The sequence below is a fragment of the Schistocerca gregaria genome, chromosome 1 (genome assembly GCF_023897955.1).
Source record: "Schistocerca gregaria isolate iqSchGreg1 chromosome 1, iqSchGreg1.2, whole genome shotgun sequence".
NCBI lineage: Eukaryota > Metazoa > Arthropoda > Insecta > Orthoptera > Acrididae > Schistocerca > Schistocerca gregaria.
Window position 1 is genome coordinate 698,179,691 of NC_064920.1, and position 21,251 is coordinate 698,200,941.

Genomic DNA, 21,251 nt, shown 5'->3' on the forward strand with positions numbered 1-21,251 from the left:
TGTCAAGTGATTTTCAGAACAGGAATATGGAATCTGCTGGTTGTCCTTTGTGCTTGGTTCCTAGGATATCATGTGAGGAAAGGGCAAGCTGAGTATTACATGAGTGATGCTTCCTAAAACCATGCTGATTTGCGGACAGAAACTTTTCCTTCTCAGAAACTTTTACTTCTCAGAAACTTTTCCTTCTCGAGAGAATTTATTATATTCGAACTGAAAATATGTTCAGGAATTCTCCAGCAAACTGACATTAAGGATATGTTATGTAATTTTGTGAATCTGTTCTCTTAACCTTATATAGTGTCACTTTCACTTTTTTTCGGTGAATTGGGACTTTGTGCAAGGCAACAAAGCCACGATAAATGCAAGCTAAGTTAAGGAACTGTACTCCTTTTAAAATCGAATTGGGAGTCCCTGGACTTGGCAACTTGCTTGTTTTCAGCTCTTTTTAGTTGCTTCTCTATGCCAAGGCCATCAATGCCATAAGGGAGTCTGTGCATTGGTCAGATAGCCATATGTTTTTACATGATCTTCCAGTGTGAACAATTTCTTAATGCGAAATTGAAACTTGATCTTTCCTTTTCGTACCTTCTATTGCCACAGCAGACTTGTCAACAAGTAATTGGATAGAAGCCTTCTATCCACTTAGCAAGTTTCGGTGGGATCAGAATTTTCTTGCATTCTTGACAAGAGCTTTTGTGAAAGTATGTCAGTTATAGTTGTTGTATGCGTTGTGTGCATCATTCTTTTTACAGGCGCATGAACCTCAAATTTTTGCCTATGGCTTTTGCGCAATCTCTTTTGAACTAAGAGTGCAACAGTCTTTGTTACCTCAGAATTTTCTGAATTTTGTCAGTCCTTCACCCACTCACTCATACTTACTTCTATAGAATGTGATTTACAATATGTTAATGCTTTGCCAAGTATTCCTCTGTGTCAGTCATACAGGAAATAAATGATGTCCATTCACTGTATAAGTGGAATGCTAACAAGTGCTTACTTGCACTTTCTAACAAAAAATAATCTCCTGAGCTTCTTGATTGATTTATTAACTTCAGTAATCATCATTGCTGTGATGACATCATGATCAGTAATCCCTGTCTCTATACTGACACCATTAATAAGATAATGCCTATTTGTAACCATGACATGTAAAATATTCCTGTTGTGCTTGGCTTGTGTAACTATCTGTTCAAAACAGTTTTTGGAAAACATGTTCAACAAAATTTCGCAGGTCGGTCTTTCCGTACCCCCCTGCAATGAATCCATACACATTTCATAGGTTCTAGTCACGTCCAATTAATATTTCATGATCTGGGTATTTCCATGCTATAGAGTGTAGACGTATTTTGAATGGGTCTAAAACTGTCACATTGGAATTGGTTGGCCAGTAAAAACATCCAACAATTAGCTTGGTTTCACCTAGACCAGCTGTATGTGTCCTGTAATGAACAGTCGCCCTCCTATGGTATCTGATCCGTATTTCTGATATACATTCCGTGAATCACTAAATATTTTAGAGGTTTCTACTTTGAGTTTCAGCCAGCTCACAATTCTGAGAAGAATTTACATGTAAGAAATTTCCTAGAGGGCAGTAAATTGAGCAATTAAAGTGTATTTACTCTGAAGTACCCAATAAAATTGGTAAATCATTATAGTAACCATGTCACTACAAGACTTTGCTATCTTGCATTGGCTGGTGAGTGTTGTTAATTAGAGTACCTCAAACTACCGCCTAGCTTAAAAAAACTCACAGTACTCTGTTCTATAAAGGGGACTCCGACCTATCAAGGGGAGTTCTACACATCTCTGCTTGCTAATCTAGGTTCAGAAAGTGCAGCCAAGACTCTCACAGGGTTGACAAAGCCTTTGTTTGGGACTCTCCACTCGGCTCAAACTAAACGATCCCAATCAACTCTGGGAACAATGCTACAAACTGCAAGCTCAGCTTGCACATCATGTGCACTCATATGAACTGAGGATGGCCTCAGAAACCAAGCAACAGGTGTTGTGTTGTTGGTGCTTATGTAAGCCACAACTTGTAGATAACTAGTCCCTGCATGCTTGACAGCCACATGCAGGGCCTCCTCCACTACTCGGATGAGGCCCCCTAACAGACATATTGAGTGCACATTGGATTTCTTTTTGGCCCTGAACACTATTTCCCCAAGGAGCTCCACAACACATCTAACATTTGAGCTCCCAATAACTAGCAAATCCTTGCTCCCATGTACTTGCTCGGACCCTGCTGAAGAAGGGGCCACCTATCCACTCACAAGGTGAATGGGCAAGGTCAGACAGTCTACACATTGACTATCCACCTCAAGCAATGCGAATGCGCTATTACCAGCCACTCACCCTGCGGTGAGGGCAGATCCACTGTGTCCCATGCGATGTGCCACCACTGCACCCAGAGGCAGCAGCTTGCATATGGCTGACAATAGCCAAAAGTAGTTCACGCACCCTGGCCAAGTTGACATCTGTTCATGAGGTTGATGGTTGTCCACTGTGGTCTTCATCTTCAACATTCGTTCTGCCTTCCCTAAACATTTTATGCCAATGAAAAACTTGAGCCCTTGACATAACCTCCTCTCCAAAAGCCTTCTGAAGCTTACCATAAGTTGTCGTCACTTTTTTACCCAATTTAATGTGAAAAGTAATGGCTTACCGTTTCACAGTATTATGCGGTTCCATTTCTAGACAAGAGACACAAACACGTGTTTACTTATTACAGCACAATTCATGACTGAGCAGTTGCATTGATGTGCCACTTGGACTAGAAGCAGCTTATAGACCAAGGTCAAAGATATTGTGCATACGCAAGCCTTCAGGGTTGCCACATCTTGCAAAGAAAATCAGTCTGATTACTTCATTGTCACACCTTGTAGAGAATTTTGGGCTTACTGGGCGCTATGTGATGGTGCTTTTTCTTAATAATGAAATTCTCTGTTGTTTTCCCACTTCATCATTGAACAATTACATCTGCTTCAAAAGATATAATCTTAGTACTATCTAGGGTTCCTTCAGAGCATTTGAATGATCTCTTTATGTGGGTTTAATCAATGCATGATTATAATCTATGTTTTGTATCATTCAGATGTGCATGTGTGAATTGAAGCTTGCTTTGGTAATTTAAATGCACAAATTACATGACTCATTATTTTTTGTTGCTACCTGTACAGTATTTAAAGGTTTGATTATAGCAGGTCTGTATGGGTCACAAGGCATAGAATAATTTTTGAATTGTTTAGAGGACTTGCTGGATAATACATCAGTGTATAAAATGTACATGTTGTTTGTTGGAAACCTCAGCATAGACTCATTCAATCATAGCATTAATTATTTCCATCATGTCAACTTACTCCAGTGTTCTAACTGTAACCACATAAACTCAGGTACACCAACATGCATTGATCATGTTCTCACAAACGTAACAAGGGATAAAGTAAACATAATCAATCTTGATGCAGAGAATGTAGGCGCAAGTAGAAGTGATAAATTTTTATATAAGAGAAAATTTAATTTTAATAAACTTAAGAAGATATTACATGTACATTACTGTTCTGTAATTCATATATGAAGTGGCTGGCAGAGGGTTCATCGAACAATTTTCAGACTACTACTATGCCACTCCACTCTTAAACAGTGTGTGGGAAAAATGAATACTTAAATCTTTCTATGTGAACTTTGATTTCCCTTACTTTATTATGACCATCAAGGAATGATATAACTGGGATAATTTGTGTGAGTTATTCAGTGACACTTACATGATATGTCCCTTTTAGTAAAAGACACAAAGAAACACAGCTATAAATCATAAAGCTGAAAATTTTGCTCTTGAAATCACTGAACTGAGAGAGAACATGAAAGATTGGTGTATGCACTTAAGCGATATAATATTCTCTTAGTGGGTCATGCACAGCTGTTAATTGCATTGTTCTTGATGAACAAAATCTGCCGCAGTTTTAATTTTGAAGTTACTTTATTTGCATAAAGACATGTCAACAACCCAGGTTTCAGGATGCTAATCTTATCTTCAGATGCTACTGTAACAAATCTTCTGGTAAACCTTCCGGGATGTAAGGTCGTGTTCCATGAAACTCTTCAGCTACTAACGTTTTGTCCAGAGCTGCGCTGGACATCTTCAGAGGGGTGTTTCTCCTCCAGTGAGTCTTGTCGACTGTCTGGATAATAGACACTTGAGCAGAAAACAAGTAGGCACCTCCCTATTGAGGAAATACAGTTACTAATAACATCCATGCCTCACCCCCAGACTACCTCACAAAGTAACCTCATGCAGATGTTCTAAAATAGTATTACTAAGAAAATCCAGAGCATCATGGTAAAACATATGAAGTGCAATACAACAAATGCATTTGACAGAAAATAATAATTAAACATTAATGTAGGCTGCATACCAAAAGTAAAATAATGATGCAAAATATATTAAATATAAAGAAAACTACAATATCGAAAATTGAAAACCATGAGAACGAAGATGTGACCTATCGCAGTTGGACGGATATGTGTAAAACCAAAAACATGACATACACAATCCAAAGTAACGGGATATCCATAATTAAAGACAGCTGCAAATGACAGATGGTTGCAATATGACAGCTGTTGGCATAATACACCATCCATACTGTTCAATGTGCATGACTATACAAGTTTGGCAGTCAACAATTGTGGCACTGTTAGTTACATAAGCCCAACTACCATAGCAAAATCGAATCACATCAGATGGGAAAAAATTGGTTTTTAATTATCCTGATTACAAAAAATGCATAAAAATCAAAATTAAATTTGTTTCTATTTGTCCTAGTGCCAAAAACGGCAAAAAAAGAAAAAGACATTTGTTTTTCTAATTGTTGTGAAACTGGCACAAGGCATGTTGAATACCCTGTCCACCATTTTCTCCCGGAAGTTGAAATCCACAACAGGTTGAAGTGTCTCAGGGGTCACATTCAGAATGTGTTGGGCAGTGTGTGCCTTCAATTCAGCTACGTTTGTAACTGGAGTACTGAACACATCATCTGTTAGATAACTCCAGAAGCAGAAGGCACACGGATCAAGATTAGGTGATCTGGATGGTCAGGTTCTAGGGAAATGACGGCTGATAATTCTAGCATTTCTGAAATGTCTCTGCAGCAACCTGTTCACTGGCTTTCCTCAATGTGCGAAGGAGTACCATCTTGCACACATTCGTACTATTGTACCTTTTCGACACTATTGTACCTTTTCGACAAATGTCAGATCAACTGCTTTTCTTGCTCTGCCACACTGCACTTCTGAGGAACCTGTCTTTTCAAATTTTGTAATTATTTTCTGCTGACACTTAGTAGACATCAGACCAGTGCCTTTTTCATACCCTTGAGTGTCCAGAACTTCTGCAGGGCTACTGATGCACAGTCACTGTTCACGTGAAAGATGCACGATTCTTCGCAGTGAGAATAGTTCAAAAAAAAAGCTAAGCAGTCCATGGAAGAGTCAGTTTTGAGAAATCTTAGATTAATTTTCACTTAACAACCTCTTGTGAAGTAAGGAAAATCATTAAATCTTTGAAAAATAAATGTTCTGTTGAATTAAATGACATCTCTAACAATGTGTATTGGTTGCAGCTGATGTTCTGAGTCACATTTATAATGCATCACTAACTCAAGGTATTTCTCCAGACAGGTTAAAATATGCCATTGTCAAGCCTCTCTACAAAAAAGGGGACAGCACAGATGTTACAGCATTTTCAGAAATTGTTGACAAAGTAATGTACTCAGGAGTGGTTAGTCATCTCAACAGTAATGCGAACTTAATAAATCACAGTTTAGATTTCAAAAATGCTGTTCCACTGAGACAGCAATGTACAATTTCACTGTCAACATAATAGAATCATTAAATAGTAAAATGTCACCGAAAGGAATTGTCTGTGATTTATCCATAGCATTTGATTGTGTGAACCATGCCATTATGTTACAGTAATTACAATTCAATGGTATAAATGGAACAGCATATGGGTGGTTTAAGTCGTATCTACAGAAGAGGAATAAGTCATATCTGAAGAATAGGAAGCAAAAAGTTTCCTTACATAGTTTAAGTGATTTAAGGAAGTTTGCACATCTAACTGGGGTGAAATTACATTAGATGTTCCACAGAGTTCAATCATGGGTCCCCTTCTGTTCTTGATATATGTGAATGACCTCCCTTCTTATCTGAAACAAGAAGCTAAACTAACAATGTTTGCTGATGATACAAGCATCATTATTAATCCAGTAAAAGAAACTCCAATAGAAAATGATACAAAGTTTTGTGTCATTTCGTTGTCACTATAGGCTTGTACCTAATGGTAAACAAGGAGAGGATGTTTTTTGGTGACCAGTATCCTCTTCCATAAAACAAACTGCATGTGTGACTGCTGTGTACAGACACAGGAGGAGCTGGCCACTCTTCGCGAACAGCTCAGCGTGTTGATGGCCACTGCCAGCCGTCTTCAGGCTGCTGCCTCGGAGTGTAGCAGCAGTGGGGAGTCTGGTGCGTCGCAAGGTACACCTCAGGTGTTACATGCTTCACCCACTGTCCCTGCTGTCGAGACATCTTCGCGGGTACCGGGCACGGTTGGGCCACCCTCTCCCCAAGGGGAGTAGCGGGTTCAGCGGCATTCGCGGTGCACGAGGCGGAGGGTAAATGTAGAGGCTGGCCGTGTGGCATTGCCCGCTCTACCTGTGAGTGGACATGTGGCTGCTCCTTCAGCAAGGTCTGAGCAGGCACACGGGGAGGGGGGGGGGGGGGGTTATTAGTTATTGGGAGCTCCAACATTATGTGGGTGATGGAGCCCCTTAGGAAAATAGCAGAAAGTTCGGAGAAGAAGGCCAGTGTTCACTCTGTCTGCTTGCCGGGGGTCTCATCCGAGATGTGGAGGAGGCCCTACCGGTGGCGATAGAGAGCACTGGGTGCACCCGACTGCAAATTGTTGCTCATGTCAGCACCAATGACTCCTGTCGTCTAGGCTCAGAGGTCATCCTCAGTTCGTACAGGCGGTTGGCGAAATTAGTGAAGGCGGAAAGCCTCGCTCGCAGGGTGGAATCTGAGCTAACTATTTGTAGCATCGTTCCCAGAACCGATCGCGGTCCTCTGGTTTGGAGCTGAGTGGAAGGCTTAAACCAGAGGCTCAGACGATTCTGCAGAGATCTGGGGTGCAAATTTCTCGACCTCCGCTATCGGGTGCAGAAATGTAGGGTCCCCCTGAATAGGTCAGGTTGCTGGAAGCGGCTACAAGGGTAACGGAGTACGTGTGGAGTGCACATGGGGGTTTTTAGGTTATAGAATTCCCTCCCTAGGCCCGACAAGACGCCTCCTGAGACAGGGCAAGGTAGGAGTAGGCAAAATGCAACAGGGAATAACAATATTAATGTGCTAATAGTAAACTGCAGGAGCGTCTATAGAAAGGTCCAAGAACTGCCCTCATTAATAAACGGTCACAACGCCCATGTAGTACTAGGGACAGAAAGTTGGCTGCAACCAGACGTAAACAGTAATGAAATCCTAAACTCAGATTGGAATATATACCACAGAGACAGGCTGGACAGTGAAGAGGGAGGCGTGTTTATAGTGATAAGAAGTGCAATAGTATCGAAGGAAATTGACGGAGATCCGAAATGTGAAATGATTTGGGTGAAGGTCACGGTTAAAGCAGGCTCAGACATGGTAATTGGATGTCTCTATAGGCCCCCGGGCTCAGCAGCTGTTGTGGCTGAGCACCTGAAGGATAATTTGGAAAATATTTCGAGTAGATTTCCCCACCATGTTATAGTTCTGGGTGGAGATTTTAATTTGCCGGATATAGACTGGGAGACGCAAACGTTCATAACGGGTGGCATGGACAAAGAATCCAGTGAAATTTTTTTAAGTGCTTTATCTGAAAACTACCTTGTGCAGTTAAACAGCGAACCGACTCGTGGCGATAACATATTAGTCCTTCTGGTGACAAACAGACCCGAACTATTTGAAACAGTTAATGCAGAACAGGGAATCAGCGAGCATAAAGTGGTTACTGCATCGATGATTTCAGCTGTAAATAGAAATATTAAAAAAGGTAGGAAGATTTTTCTGTTTAGCAAAAGTGACAAAAAGCAGATTACAGAGTACCTGACGGCTCAACACAAACGTTTTGTCTCAAGTACAGATAGTGTTGCGGATCAGTGGACAAAGTTCAAAACCATCGTACAATATGTGTTAGATGAGAATGTGCCAAGCAAGATCGTAAGAGATGGAAAAGAGCCACCGTGGTACAACAACAGAGTTAGAAAAATTGCTGCGGAAGCAAAGGGAACTTCACAGCAAACATAAACATAGCCAAAGCCTTGCAGACAAACAAAAATTCTGCAAAGCGAAATGTAGTGTGAGGAGGGCAATGCGAGAGGTGTTCAATGAATTGGCAGAAAATCCTAAGAAATTATGGTCTTACATCAAAGCGGTAGGTGGATCAACACAAAACATCCAGACACTCTGTGACCAAAATGGTACGGAAACAGAGGATGACAGACTAAAGGCCGAAATACTAAATGTCTTTTTCCAAATCTGTTTCACAGAGGAAGACTGGACTGTAGTTCGTTCTCTAGATTGTCGCACAGATGATAAAATGGTAGATATCAAAATAGACGACAGAGGGATAGAGAAACAATTAAAATTGCTCAAAATAGGAAAGGCAGCTGGACCTGATGGGATACCAGTCCGATTTTACACAGAGTATGTGAAGGAACTTGCCCCCTTCTTGCAGCGGTATACCGTAGGTCTCTAGAAGAGCGTAGCGTTCCAAAGGATTGGAAAAGGGCACAGGTCATCCCCATTTTTAATAAAGGACAGCATGTCATTCTCAATGGATAGGAGTCTTCAGAGGTAGGAGTGTTTTCAGGTGTGCCACAGGGGAGTGTCATAGGACCGTTGGTATTCACAATATACATAAATGACCTGGTGGATGACATCGGAAGTTCACTGAGGCTTTTTGCAGATGATGCTGTGGTGTATCGAGAGGTTGTAACAATGGAAAGTTGTACTGAAATGCAAGAGGATCTGCAGTGAATTGACGCATGGTGCAGGGAATGTCAATTGAATCTCAATGTAGACAAGTGTAATGTGCTGCGAATACATAGAAAGATAGATCCCTTATCATTTAGCTACAAAATAGCAGGTCAGCAGCTGGAAGCAGTTAATTCCATAAATTATCTGGGAGTATGCATTGGGAGTGATTTAAAATGGAATGATCATATAAAGTTGATGGTCGGTAAAGCAGATGCCAGACTGAGATTCATTGGAAGAATCCTAAGGAAATGCAATCCAAAAACAAAGGAAGTAGGTTACAGTACGCTTGTTCGCCCACTGCTTGAATACTGCTCAGCAGTGTGGGATCCATACCAAGGGTTGATAGAAGAGATAGAGAAGATCCAATGGAGACCAGCGCGCTTCGTTACAGGATCATTTAGTAATCGCAAAAGTGTTACGGAGATGATAGATAAACTCCAGTGGAAGACTCTGCAGGAGACACGCTCAGTAGCTCGGTACGGGCTTTTGTTAAAGTTTCGAGAACATACCTTCACCGAAGAGTCAAGCAGTATATTGCTCCCTCCTACGTATATCTCGCGAAGAGACCATGAGGATAAAATCAGAGAGATTACAGCCCACACAGAAGCATACCGACAATCCTTCTTTCCACGAGCAATACGAGACTGGAAGAAGGGAGAACCGATAGAGGTACTCAGGGTACCCCCCCGCCACACACCGTCAGGTGGCTTGCGGAGTATGGATGTAGATGTAGATGTAGATGTAGATGTAGATGTAGATGTAGATGCATTTATTAACAGGGTTTGTTATTCAGAAGAACCAGATGTTGTGTAACTTGACAGCCAGTTGTTGTGGTACAAGCTTTTCTGTAATAGTCCATGTTAGCCTCACTGCTAGTGAAATGAAAGTCTTGCTACATACACTAATCTGGTTGCTAGGTACTGACTGAGTCTGAGCTAGAGGCAGAGCTAACTGCGACTGTGACCCCCACTGGGCTCTGACTGATGATTCAACTTGTTGACTTACTGGATGACTGACTGGCTGGGCCCTTAGGTCCGTGGCAGCAATCTAATTACTAGCAGTCGTTGGCAATATGTTGCTTGCGAGTCTCTAGTTGGCCTAGACCCTGATAGGCACGTTGCTTACATCTACTATCGATCTTCTTCCAACCTCTTTGCTGTTCTGTGTGTGGGTGACAGCTTACGCCAGCACACAAATAATATCTTCGGAAAAGTTAGTAATTGGTTTCCGGTGAATGGGCTTACTCTGCTGCAAGGAGTATATTTCCTTCAATAAATACAACACATCAACAGAAGTCAGTAGCCAGGGTAGAGCATACTAATTTTTGGGGTGTACGTATATACGAGAATCTTAATTGGAAAATTTCATATTTTTGATCTTCTAAAGTGACTAGGTTCAGCAACTTTTGCAATCAGAATAATTTCCAATTTTGAGGATACAGGAATTAGTACGCTAGAAATTAGTAAGCTAACACTCTGCATACTATCAATCTTTGATGTCATATGGAATAATATTTTGGAGTAATTCAACACTTAGGCAAAAATTATTGACTGCTCAAAAGAGAATGATTAGAATAATGTGTGGGGCTCGTTGTCACACATCTTCTAGGCATCTGTTTAAAAGGTTAGGAATTCTTACAATAGCCTCAGAACACATTTACTCAGTAATGAAATTTGTTCTCAACAATATGGACCAGTTTAAAAAACAAGTGACATTCATGACTATAATACCAGAAGAAAGACAGACTTACAGTATCCTATACTTAAACTATCTTCGGCACAGAAACGGGTAAAATATGCTGCTGTAAAACTTTTTGATAAATTATCAGATGAAATAAATTGTCTGACAGACAGCAGTAATAGTTTCAAAAATAAATTGAAATCACATCTCCTTGACAACTCCTTGTATACCATAGATGAATTCTTGAATAGGAATAAGTAAATCTATAGGTGTAATATATGCATTTTGTACCATTTAAGGGGATGGCGTTGGTAATAAAAATTTCAAGTGTTTATTTTTTAATTTTTTAAGGGGGGCTTGATTCATGTGTTCATTTCTTATACACTTCAGACGTTTCCCATCATAATGGTTACTGTGAGATTGATCAACAGAACACATAACTGACTGACTTCATGGAGGCAGTCATGGTGGGCATCTCGGACACTAATTGAGGAACACATGTTCTGGTGGGCATGTGTTGGTGTGCATATTCTGATGCTTACAGCGCCATCTGTTGGTAAAATTTTCATGTATATTTTTTTTTTTTTTTTTTTTTTGTTTTTGTTTCATGACGATTCTCCTTGGACTCAAACCAGGATGCTCCTCTTCTTTAGAATAATTGTCTTAATTGCCTCAGCCATCTTAGCATACCTCCCATCCAGCCAAAATTCCCTCAAGCTGCACATGCAGATGTAGTGCTCTCCATCCATTTGTTCAACTGAATCCCGCAGCAAGGGTTCAGATAAGTGAGTGCACATGCACACAGAAGATACGTTTTGCCATCAAGGCACATATACAAAGACGGAAAAAAATGCTTCACCAAAAATTAATTAATGTAGAGTAATGAAATTCAGGAATACATTTGACTAGGTAACATATAAAGTGATTAACATTGCAGGATCACAGGTTAATGTAAGTGCAAGATAAGCCACTGCAAATGTGAAATGCTGGTACAATAATAACCAGTGTAACCTCTGGAATGTTGAATGCAAGCATGCAAATGTGCATGCATTGTGTTGTACAGGGGCTGGATGTCAGTTTATGGGATGGAGTTCCATGCTTGTTGCACTTGGTCTGTCAGTACAGGTATGGTTAATGCTGTTTGTGGATGTTGCTGGAGTCATTGTCTGATGATGTCCCATATGTGCTCGATTGGAGACAGATCAGGTGATCAAGCAGGCCAAGGCAACATGTTGACACTCTAGGTTTCAACAGCATTATATGGACGAGCGGTATCCTGTTGAAAAGCACATCCTGGAATGCTGTTCATGAATGGCAGCACAGCAGGTTTAATTACCAGTTGACATACAAAATTTTCAGTCAGGATGTGTGAGATAACCTTGAGAATGCTCCTATTTTCGTACGAAATCACACCATGAACCATAACTCCTTGTATAAGTCTGGTGTGTGTAGCATTCAGACAAGTTGGCCTCCTCCCAACCAACAAATGACCATCGCTGGCACTGAGGCAGAACCAGCTTTCATCAGAAAACGCAACAGACCTCCACCCTGCCTTCCAAATGAGCTCTTGCTTGACACCGCTGAAGTCACAAATGGCGATGGTTTTGTGTCGGTGGAATGCACAGCACAGGGCATCTGGCTTGGAGCTGTCCTTGAAGTAATGGATTTGTAAGAGTTTGTTATGTCACCGTGGTACCAACTGTTGCTCAAATTGCTGCTGCAGTTGCAGCCCTTACTCTGAACACGATGACCTTTCCTCTCAGTACTACCTTGTGGTTGTCCAGAGACCAATACCCTTGTGATCATACATTTTCATGACCACTGCTGCCAGCAAACATTTACAGGGGCTACATTCCTGCCAGATGTTTGTGTATTATCACACAAGAGACATCCAGCTTCTCGTAGCCTTATCACACTACCATCTTCAAACTCAATGGGGTGATAATGGCACCTTCAGCTTTGTTGTCTTATAGGCACTCTTAACTAGCATCAGCTCACTGCATCCAGTCTCAAAGGTAACTAATGTTCACGACCTTTACAGCGTGTATTTAAAGCAAACCTGATCTGTATCTTCATAGCGGTGCTACATCTTTCAGATGTAGAAGCACACCTACCAACTATTATTCATATCACACAACTCCTTGGTGTTTGTGATCTCTCTCTCAAACCCCTCTCTCCCCCCCCCCCCCCCCCATTTCACTATATGTACATATTTATATTGAGATTTCCCATCCTCTCTTCTGCCATTCCCCTTCTTTGTTAAATTTTGTGATGACAGATTGCTAGACTGCCTCTTTTTGTGCAAACAGCCACTGGATTTGTGAAAACAAATAGGGAAGGGTAAGGTGCACTGACACCACAATTCTCCCATACAGAAGAGAGTTGTGCCAGCCATAAAAAGATACATCATAATACTAAATGAAATCTCGAGCTGTACTGACTACTTTTGGGAAGGAACGAACTAAGCTGAGACAGGCAGAGTGTTGGCCTGTATGTGGTCTGTACATCAAACCTACATGAAATTTGGCTTGCTGGGGCCAGCCCTTGTTACAGCCTTCTTTATTTTGTTTAATGTCCTACCTAGTCTTCTATAATTGTTACAGTAGCACTTGAAAATGGGATTTGAATCCAGAAACACAGATAATGTACATGTATCTATGCAAATAAAGTAAATCTGAAGTTACAACTGCAGCGGATTTTATTCATAATTAACTATTTCAGAGATGTTAAATTACAATAATTTTTAACAAAATATAAACTACTTAGAAAAGGTCACAAATACAGCTGTCAAATAATGCATAAACACAACAGCATAACTTTAACAGAAAGTCATGAAATAATAAATGTCCAAAAAGAGGTTATGTGAGAAATTCAAACAAAAGTTCAGTGTTATTGACACAAATAAAGTACATGGCTGGGCACCCAATTTTAATGTTATAAACACTAGCTAATCTTGTTTTCTTTCGTGGCTTACTGGGAGGGATCTACTGGTAATCATATCCAAACTTGAAGCAAAAATGTCTTGGATCTAGGATGACATTAGACGTAAGCTGCTAAAGGAATGCTGAAGAGAATTAGTGAAGCCTGTGACACACCTAATAAGTAGCTCCCTCTGCCTTGGAGAATTCCCTGAGCTGAAAATCACTGAAATTCTACCATTGAATAAGAAGGGAATAAAAACAAACACAGAAAGCTAGCAGCCAATATTGTTCACTTCAGAACTTGGAAGATTGCCAGAGAAAGTAATTTCATGACAGCAGTAGCAACTTTTATACAAGAAGTATTAAACAAGCTGGATAAAGGACACAAGGCAACAGGCACTTCCTGCATATGAGTAAAGCTTTCAATACTGTGAATCATACCACTCTATTGCATAATTAGAAGAATATGGTATGAGAGGAGAAACCCTACTTACCTCCTATCTACCTACCACCTAACTAACTTTATTTTAACAGAGAACTATTTCGCATTTGAAGGAAAGGTACAGCACAGTTATGGGCACCCACATGGCACTCTTCAGTGTCAATCTATTTATGGGTCATCTAGAGGCAACCTTTGGAAACTCCCAAAACCCCAAACCCCTGCTCAGGTTCAGTTTCATTGCATTGACCTCCTCCCTCTCTGATGGCTCTATCCACACCTCTATCCACATTAAACATACCAACCACCAACAGTACCTGCATTCTGATAGCTACCATCCCTTCCACACCAAAAAATCCCTCCCGTACAGCCTGGTCACCAAAGGACAGTGTATTTGCAGTGACAAGAACTCCCTTCCCCAGTATGCTGAAAGTCCACCAAAGCCTTCACAGGCAGACATACCACCCACAGACCAATCACCCACAGCTAGTCCGCAAACAGATTTCCCATGCCATTTTACCACCCACCCACAATCCTCCCACCACCCCCAAGACCAAGCTGCAGAAGAGTGCCCCTTTGTCATACAATACCACCCTGGACTGGAACTAGTGAACCACATCCTTTGTCTGGACTTTGATTATTTGCCATCGTGTGCTGAAATGAGGGACATCTAATACAAGATCTGTGCAATATTGCAGTACCTGTGTTATATCTAATTATGATGGATGTCCAACGGAACCTTGCATCATAATTTGGAATAACACAAGCACTGCAATATCATATTTATCCGCTGGCACTGATGCGATAGGGATCATATTCCTGTAGAAGACCCAGGTGCGAGACCTTCCCAGTAGTTCCTATTCCAGTTCTGTTGCAGGTTTATCTTACACCACTCGTGAAAGCAGCCAAGTTATATGCCTGTTCTGCTGCGATCATTGTGTAGCTTTTTTTTGTTGGTATGACCATTAACCAGCCGTCCACCAGGATGAACACCCACCACCAACATGTGGCACAACAAGCGCTTGATTTCAATAGCTGCTTCACAACTCGGGCCATCTGGCCATCCACCACCAGCTTTTCTGAATTGTGAAGATGGGGGTTACCCTTATAGCATATTCTTAAATATGCTCCCAAAATTATCCCAACCTCAGCCTAGGGTAACCTACTGTCCCAACATCCACCACGCAACAGTTTATGCCCCCCCCCCCCCCCCCCCCTCTGTCCTATCACCTCCTCCCTTTCCAAAGCCCCTTACTGTGTGCCGCTCTCCGCCAAAGAATCCACCTGTCCTTTCCCCATCCTTGCTCCTCTCCATTTCCAGAGCCCAAACTGATATTCCCCAAGGTCATTTTTCTACTGGTTTTTGCCATATGTTTGTAAATAATTCATATCAATAATTTGCAACCATGGCTTCTTAAACTGATTATTCAGTAACATTCACACTTGTCAGCACCACCATTCTATGGAAAAGAAATCGTTACATTCTTCTTCAAACTTCAAGTTTATATACCATGGACATTAGACTGAATAATTTTGTCACATATCTCAATTATTCAGAGGAAATATCATTTATTCCAGGCACCTTGTTTTGATTTATGTCTTTCATTGTCGTGTCAAATTAGGCTCTCAGTATCATACTGCACACAACATCTTCAGCTTCTTTCTCTGCTCTTCCCATAATATTGTCTTCAAGTTTGTTTCCCTCTTTATATTACTTCTACATTTCAGCCCTCCCTTCTTTTCTTAGTACAGGCTTTCTATTTGAGATATTAGTATTCATATACATGCTTCTCTTTCTGCCAAACTTATCCAGACCCCATCAATTTAATTTCCTAACCTTCTGCAGTTTCTTCAGTTTTAATCTACAGTTCATAGCAAATAAATTACAGTCAGACTCAACATTTAGTTCTGGAAATTTATTGCAGTTTAAAATCTGGCCATGAAATCTATTTCAGTGTCTTCAGGTCTCTTCCACTTACACAACCATCTTTCTCGATTCTTAAACTAAGTACAAGCAGTGATTAAATTGTGCTCTAAACATAACTCCACCAGGTTGTTTCCACTTTCACTCCTCTCCCACAGTCAATGTTCTATTTTCTTACTACTATTTTGTGTTGGCAGTCCTGCACCAGAAGTCCTGTTCTTCCTGGCAACACACTTCTCTAATTCACACTATATCTGATTTCAGCCTTTAAAGACTAGCATTATATGCTCTGATCCATTGACTGCCAGTATTAGTTTTCCTGACATCATCATCTTCCTGAGGAGACGCACAATCTGAATGGGGGGCTATTTTACATCGAGAATATTTTATCCAAGAGGATGGCACCACCATTAAGCCTTCCAGTAGAGCTGCATGCCCTCGGGAAGTATGACAGCTGTAGTTCCACTTACCTTCAATTGACTAATGTCATAAGGCCAGATTAGTCAGTCTTGCAGACTGGTGTTTCTGCACCTCCTGAAAAGCTTGCTGCCTCTCTTGAGGAACCATATGTCTGTCTATGTCATAGAGGCACAAAATCAAAAATTTGTAATTCAACAGTTATTACGAAAGTCTAAACTGCTGTTTTACCTGAACTATTCAGCAATTGGTTCACTGTAACATTTGCATGTTTCAGTTAACAAACTGTGAGTGATATGCAGTTACTAGTGTTCATCTTTTATGCACAAATAGTAATATTGTTGATTAGAATTTTTAAAGTAAAATTTTATCAAATTATGTAGGTAATGTAATAAAGAAAGTGCGCAAATACGACCATTTGACAAATTTAGAACTGAGCACACAAATCTCAATACACATCCCAAGATCAGTTACAAGTTCCACGAAAAAAATAAATAAAAAAAATGCATTTAAGAAATAAAAATGAATTTAATGGAAATTACTCTGCACTGCAAAAACCTACTATGTACACCAAATCACTATTTTGTGAAGTAATTTTTCTGTCTTTCAGTTAATTTATGTTTTGATCATTGCCACTGCTATTTCTTTGTGACACTGCAGTTGGTACAAATATTTAAACATTTATGAACACTACACAGAAAAAATATTGGCTTTTTAAAAATATACTATTAATATTTAAGCAAGTCATATCTTTTTTTAAAAAGAATAGTGATTTTTACATACCACACAAATACAGTTTCATATGAGGTACTCACTTCTTATTACAGTTATTAGAGGTGTTTTTATGGTGCTGCAGTCTACATGGTGAATTTATGTATTACACATTCTTTATACCATTAAGTGGAGGATCTTGCTTAATCTTATTCTTTTTCTTTGCAGTATGATGGAAGCTTAGAACGATTAGCGAAGGAATCTGATCTTCTGCGGCAAGCCTATGGGCATTTCTTTGACTTAACTATAGTTAATAATGATATAGAAGAGACAATAGCTGCCTTAGAAAAAGCCATTGAACGTGTTCATACTACACCACAGTGGATACCTGTCTCATGGGTCTACTGACAGAAGACACTTTCAGAGTCTACAACTACAATAAAGTGAAAATGGGAAACAGAAAAAGTGATTAAGTGCATGAATAAGAAGTTACTGTGTTTGTTATGCTCAATTTCAATTCTGGTATGTGTATGTTAATGATCTTCCTGTGGATAACTGCTGAATCAAATAAGAGTGGTATTAAGTTTATCTTCAACTCTTTTTCCGGAAAGTTGTGTCACTTTATTTCTCAGTTCATAACTGGAACACAAACATGTAGCTGTAGTAAGTGATTCCAATCCTAAATTTTTAAAATTTCATAAAACTTGAAAGACTTTTATTTATACAAATTTATGTTCTGTGAACAATTATTATTTGATTGTAATATGAACAACAAGGCAGTGTTAAACTACTAGTTTGAAATATTAGGAAAATAGTTTTGTTTATTGTAAGGGAATATGGATACACATTTAACTATATTGTTGAATAAGTTTTGTTTGTCCTCCATTGTAAGAAATAATTTTCAGAAGTAGGTTAACGCTAAGTGTCAGTTATTTTGTTGCAGTATTTGCGAAAGGTAGGCTGAATGTTTGTACTGTTCTGTTAAGTTATTCCATTGCTTCTGAATTGTGTACTGATTGTTATCTCATGAACACAACACTATTGTTTGAATGCAAAGATCAGCTCTAATTCAGAGACATTCCAAACATATTAACATTCCTCCTTCATGTTTCCTCTTCTTTTCTATCATTTACTACAGCTCCAGTTTCTGTGTTCATGTGAATAAATTACCGGGCATTAGCAAATCTGATTTTTAGTTGTTGGTAACTTTTCAGTTTTCAATGATGCTAGTTGTGCTGAAGCTGAACATGTTTCAAAAAGCAATAGCACTGTACTGATTTTCCATGAATTAATTATTAATTAATAACATCCTATTATTTATAGTGGACTAGAACTGCACTGAAAATCCCATTTGTCACATTCTATATTAGTTTACTAAAAAATAAACACTAATGTTTGAATTCTTTTATAGATATGTTTTCCTTTGTATTACATTTTGAGATCTATCCAGAAAAGCAATCTGAATATTCAAATAATTATATAGTTTTTAAGAAAAGGTACTAAAATATTTGGAATAATTATCAAAATTTGTAATTCAACAGTTACTACGAAAGTCTGAACTGCTATTTTACCTAAACTATTCAGCAATTGGTTCACTGTAACATTTGCATGTTTCAGTTAACAAACTGTGAGTGATATGCAGTTACAAGTGTTCATCTTATATGCACAAATAGTAATATTGTTGATTAGAATTTTTAAAGTAAAATTTTATCAAACTATGCAAGTAATGTAATACAGAAAGTGCACAAATACGACCACTGTTATAGAAACAGTGCTCTATAAAATTAAGCACAAACTTAGTGTATGCTCAGTTATGAAGTATTTTACAATACAACTGAAGTGCCATCTTGAAGTACTGTGAATAAAATTTTGACTTAATCTATGCAAAATGACAGAGCATTAAGTATTAACATGAACATTCTGTCTACAATATTTCATGCAGTATATATGAAGAGGATGTGGATAGTGCTTTGTACGTGTAAGGTGTTAGGGTAAGTGGTGGACTTTCCCAGACGTTACACTTCTTGACTGCTCTTGAATATGTTAAGTGTGCAGAAGAGGAAGTATTCAGCAGTGTAAGCAGCAGAAGTGCATATGTTTGCATCTGATGTGTGTTTGGCTACTGTGCTGTTTATCTGCAGTGATTTGGGCTGTGAGTGATGAAGCAATATGCTTTCAAGAATGAATTGGAGTGTTGTCCATTAAAGGTGCAAGAAAGTGGGATTTAAAATTAAGAAATATTGTAGTGAATGAGGAAAGATGTTTTCACTATAAATTTGGAAAAACTTCAAATACTAACATTGTTATTGCAATTTAACAAAGTGACACAATCTGAAGAGCTTCAGCTGTGTAAAAATCTTTTCGTGTCATAAATACCTACAACTACTGAAAGAAATATTACAATCAGGATATTGATGCAACTATATGTAGATGGATCAAGAATGTAGAAGCAACATGCAAAAACTAGAAAACTTTATTGAACATATGGGAATGAACTTATGTGGCTTGTTTAATGTGAATAGATTGAGACTCAATAAACGAAGTTTTATGTGCATCTGTTTCTGTCATACATACATGTGTTTCAGTTGCTTAAGGGCTTGTGTGCCCTTCTATGATTTTTGAAAGTGACCTGCAGATTAACTACAAGCAGTGAAACGACTATTTTTTTTTTCTCTCTCTATGTACTTGAAATTATTGTTTTGTATGTATTCTTACTTAAGTCAAATCCCTCTAGTATCAGACATAATCAGTTTATTGCTGGTGTTACGTGATTTCATATTCACAAAAAGATACTTTGCTGTAAACAGTCAGTAAATTTTGTAATTGTGTGTGTGTTTTTTTCTATTTTAATAATAATCTGGATACAAACTTTGGGGAAGATATCTTCACTGGACAATTTACCATCAAGAAATTGTTGCAGGAGATGCTACTCTTGTGAAAGATATAGATTTGTCTTAATTTTGTAGTTAATGTAGCAGTGTTTTATTTATTATCAGTTTCCTTTTATACCAGCTGTTTTGTTTTATTCCAAAATATTGCAGTAGTTTTGACACTAATATTTTCATATTAATTTTATTTTCGTGGGAGGAAATCCAGTAATAAAGGTCACTGTGTCGTTAGTCTGAAGAACTATACACCAATGCTATGTTTTGATAATGCATAATGTTATGTTTGACCACTAGACACACAGAATTTATATACTGTGCCTAGCATTCTGCAGTAAACAGTCCAAAATAACCAACAAATTATTTACATCAGCATAGGAAGCTGCTTTTAGAATACATTACTGGAAGTGGCCTTTAAGCACAATCAGGATTCCTGGAACTGCAGCAAGATCTGCTGTGTAATGTTGAACTATATTACCACTATAAAACTCAAAGCACTGATTACATATTTTTCAAACTTTATGTTGTATTCTACTTCCTAAAGCAGAAGTAAATTTTGTTGCTTGTTTAAGGATTCTCAAGAAACTGAAGGAATATGTTCAATAAAAACATTGTCATTGTATCACATGATTGGTTATAGATAGATGGTATCACCCTGAATATTTTGTACTGTGAATTTCTATTACATGATCTCCATTCGTCATGAGATAACTTCAGATTTCACTCTACATCAGCACTGAATAAAATTGTCTCTACAATGGTGAGCTGAAACTGGTCTGTGGTCAGAATAATGGATACAAAATTTATCTCTTGAAACTGAACATAGTCACTCAGTGATAAACATCTTCTCTCATGGATCTCCTACTGAGACATGCTCAAAGGACAGTTGGATATGCTGACAAATAACATTCAGTACACCTGTGAATATGTCATTATTTGAATAAAAATAAATTGTTATTGAGATTCAGAACTCTAGGAAACTTAATTTTCAATCTTTTCCTTTTTGTATTTTTGTGTATGAGTGACGCAGTCAAATCATCCAGTGACTGGCAGTCAAATCATCCAGTGACTGGAGACACTATTACCCAAATTAGGAAGTTTGGCTAGTGGTCCTTTCCTTCTTAGAAATATATGTGATGCCCAGAAGGTAAGGTACTTAGTGTTCACTGAAGAATATTTAGTGTGAATTGTCATATTAAGATCTT

General features: G+C 38.9%; 1 protein-coding gene across 13 annotated transcripts in view; it reads left to right on the top strand.

The window, feature by feature from the left end:
• Positions 1-19,989, top strand: part of LOC126364990 (peripheral plasma membrane protein CASK) — a 1,315,013-nt gene extending 1,295,024 nt beyond the window's left edge. For all 13 annotated transcript variants that reach the window (XM_050008113.1, XM_050008106.1, XM_050008111.1 and 10 more), the window contains one exon: positions 17,390-19,989. In XM_050008113.1, the coding sequence (XP_049864070.1) occupies positions 17,390-17,569 (180 nt within the window). In that variant the 3' untranslated portion in view covers positions 17,570-19,989. The remainder of the gene's footprint in view (positions 1-17,389) is intronic.
• The last annotated feature ends 1,262 nt before the right edge of the window (positions 19,990-21,251 follow it).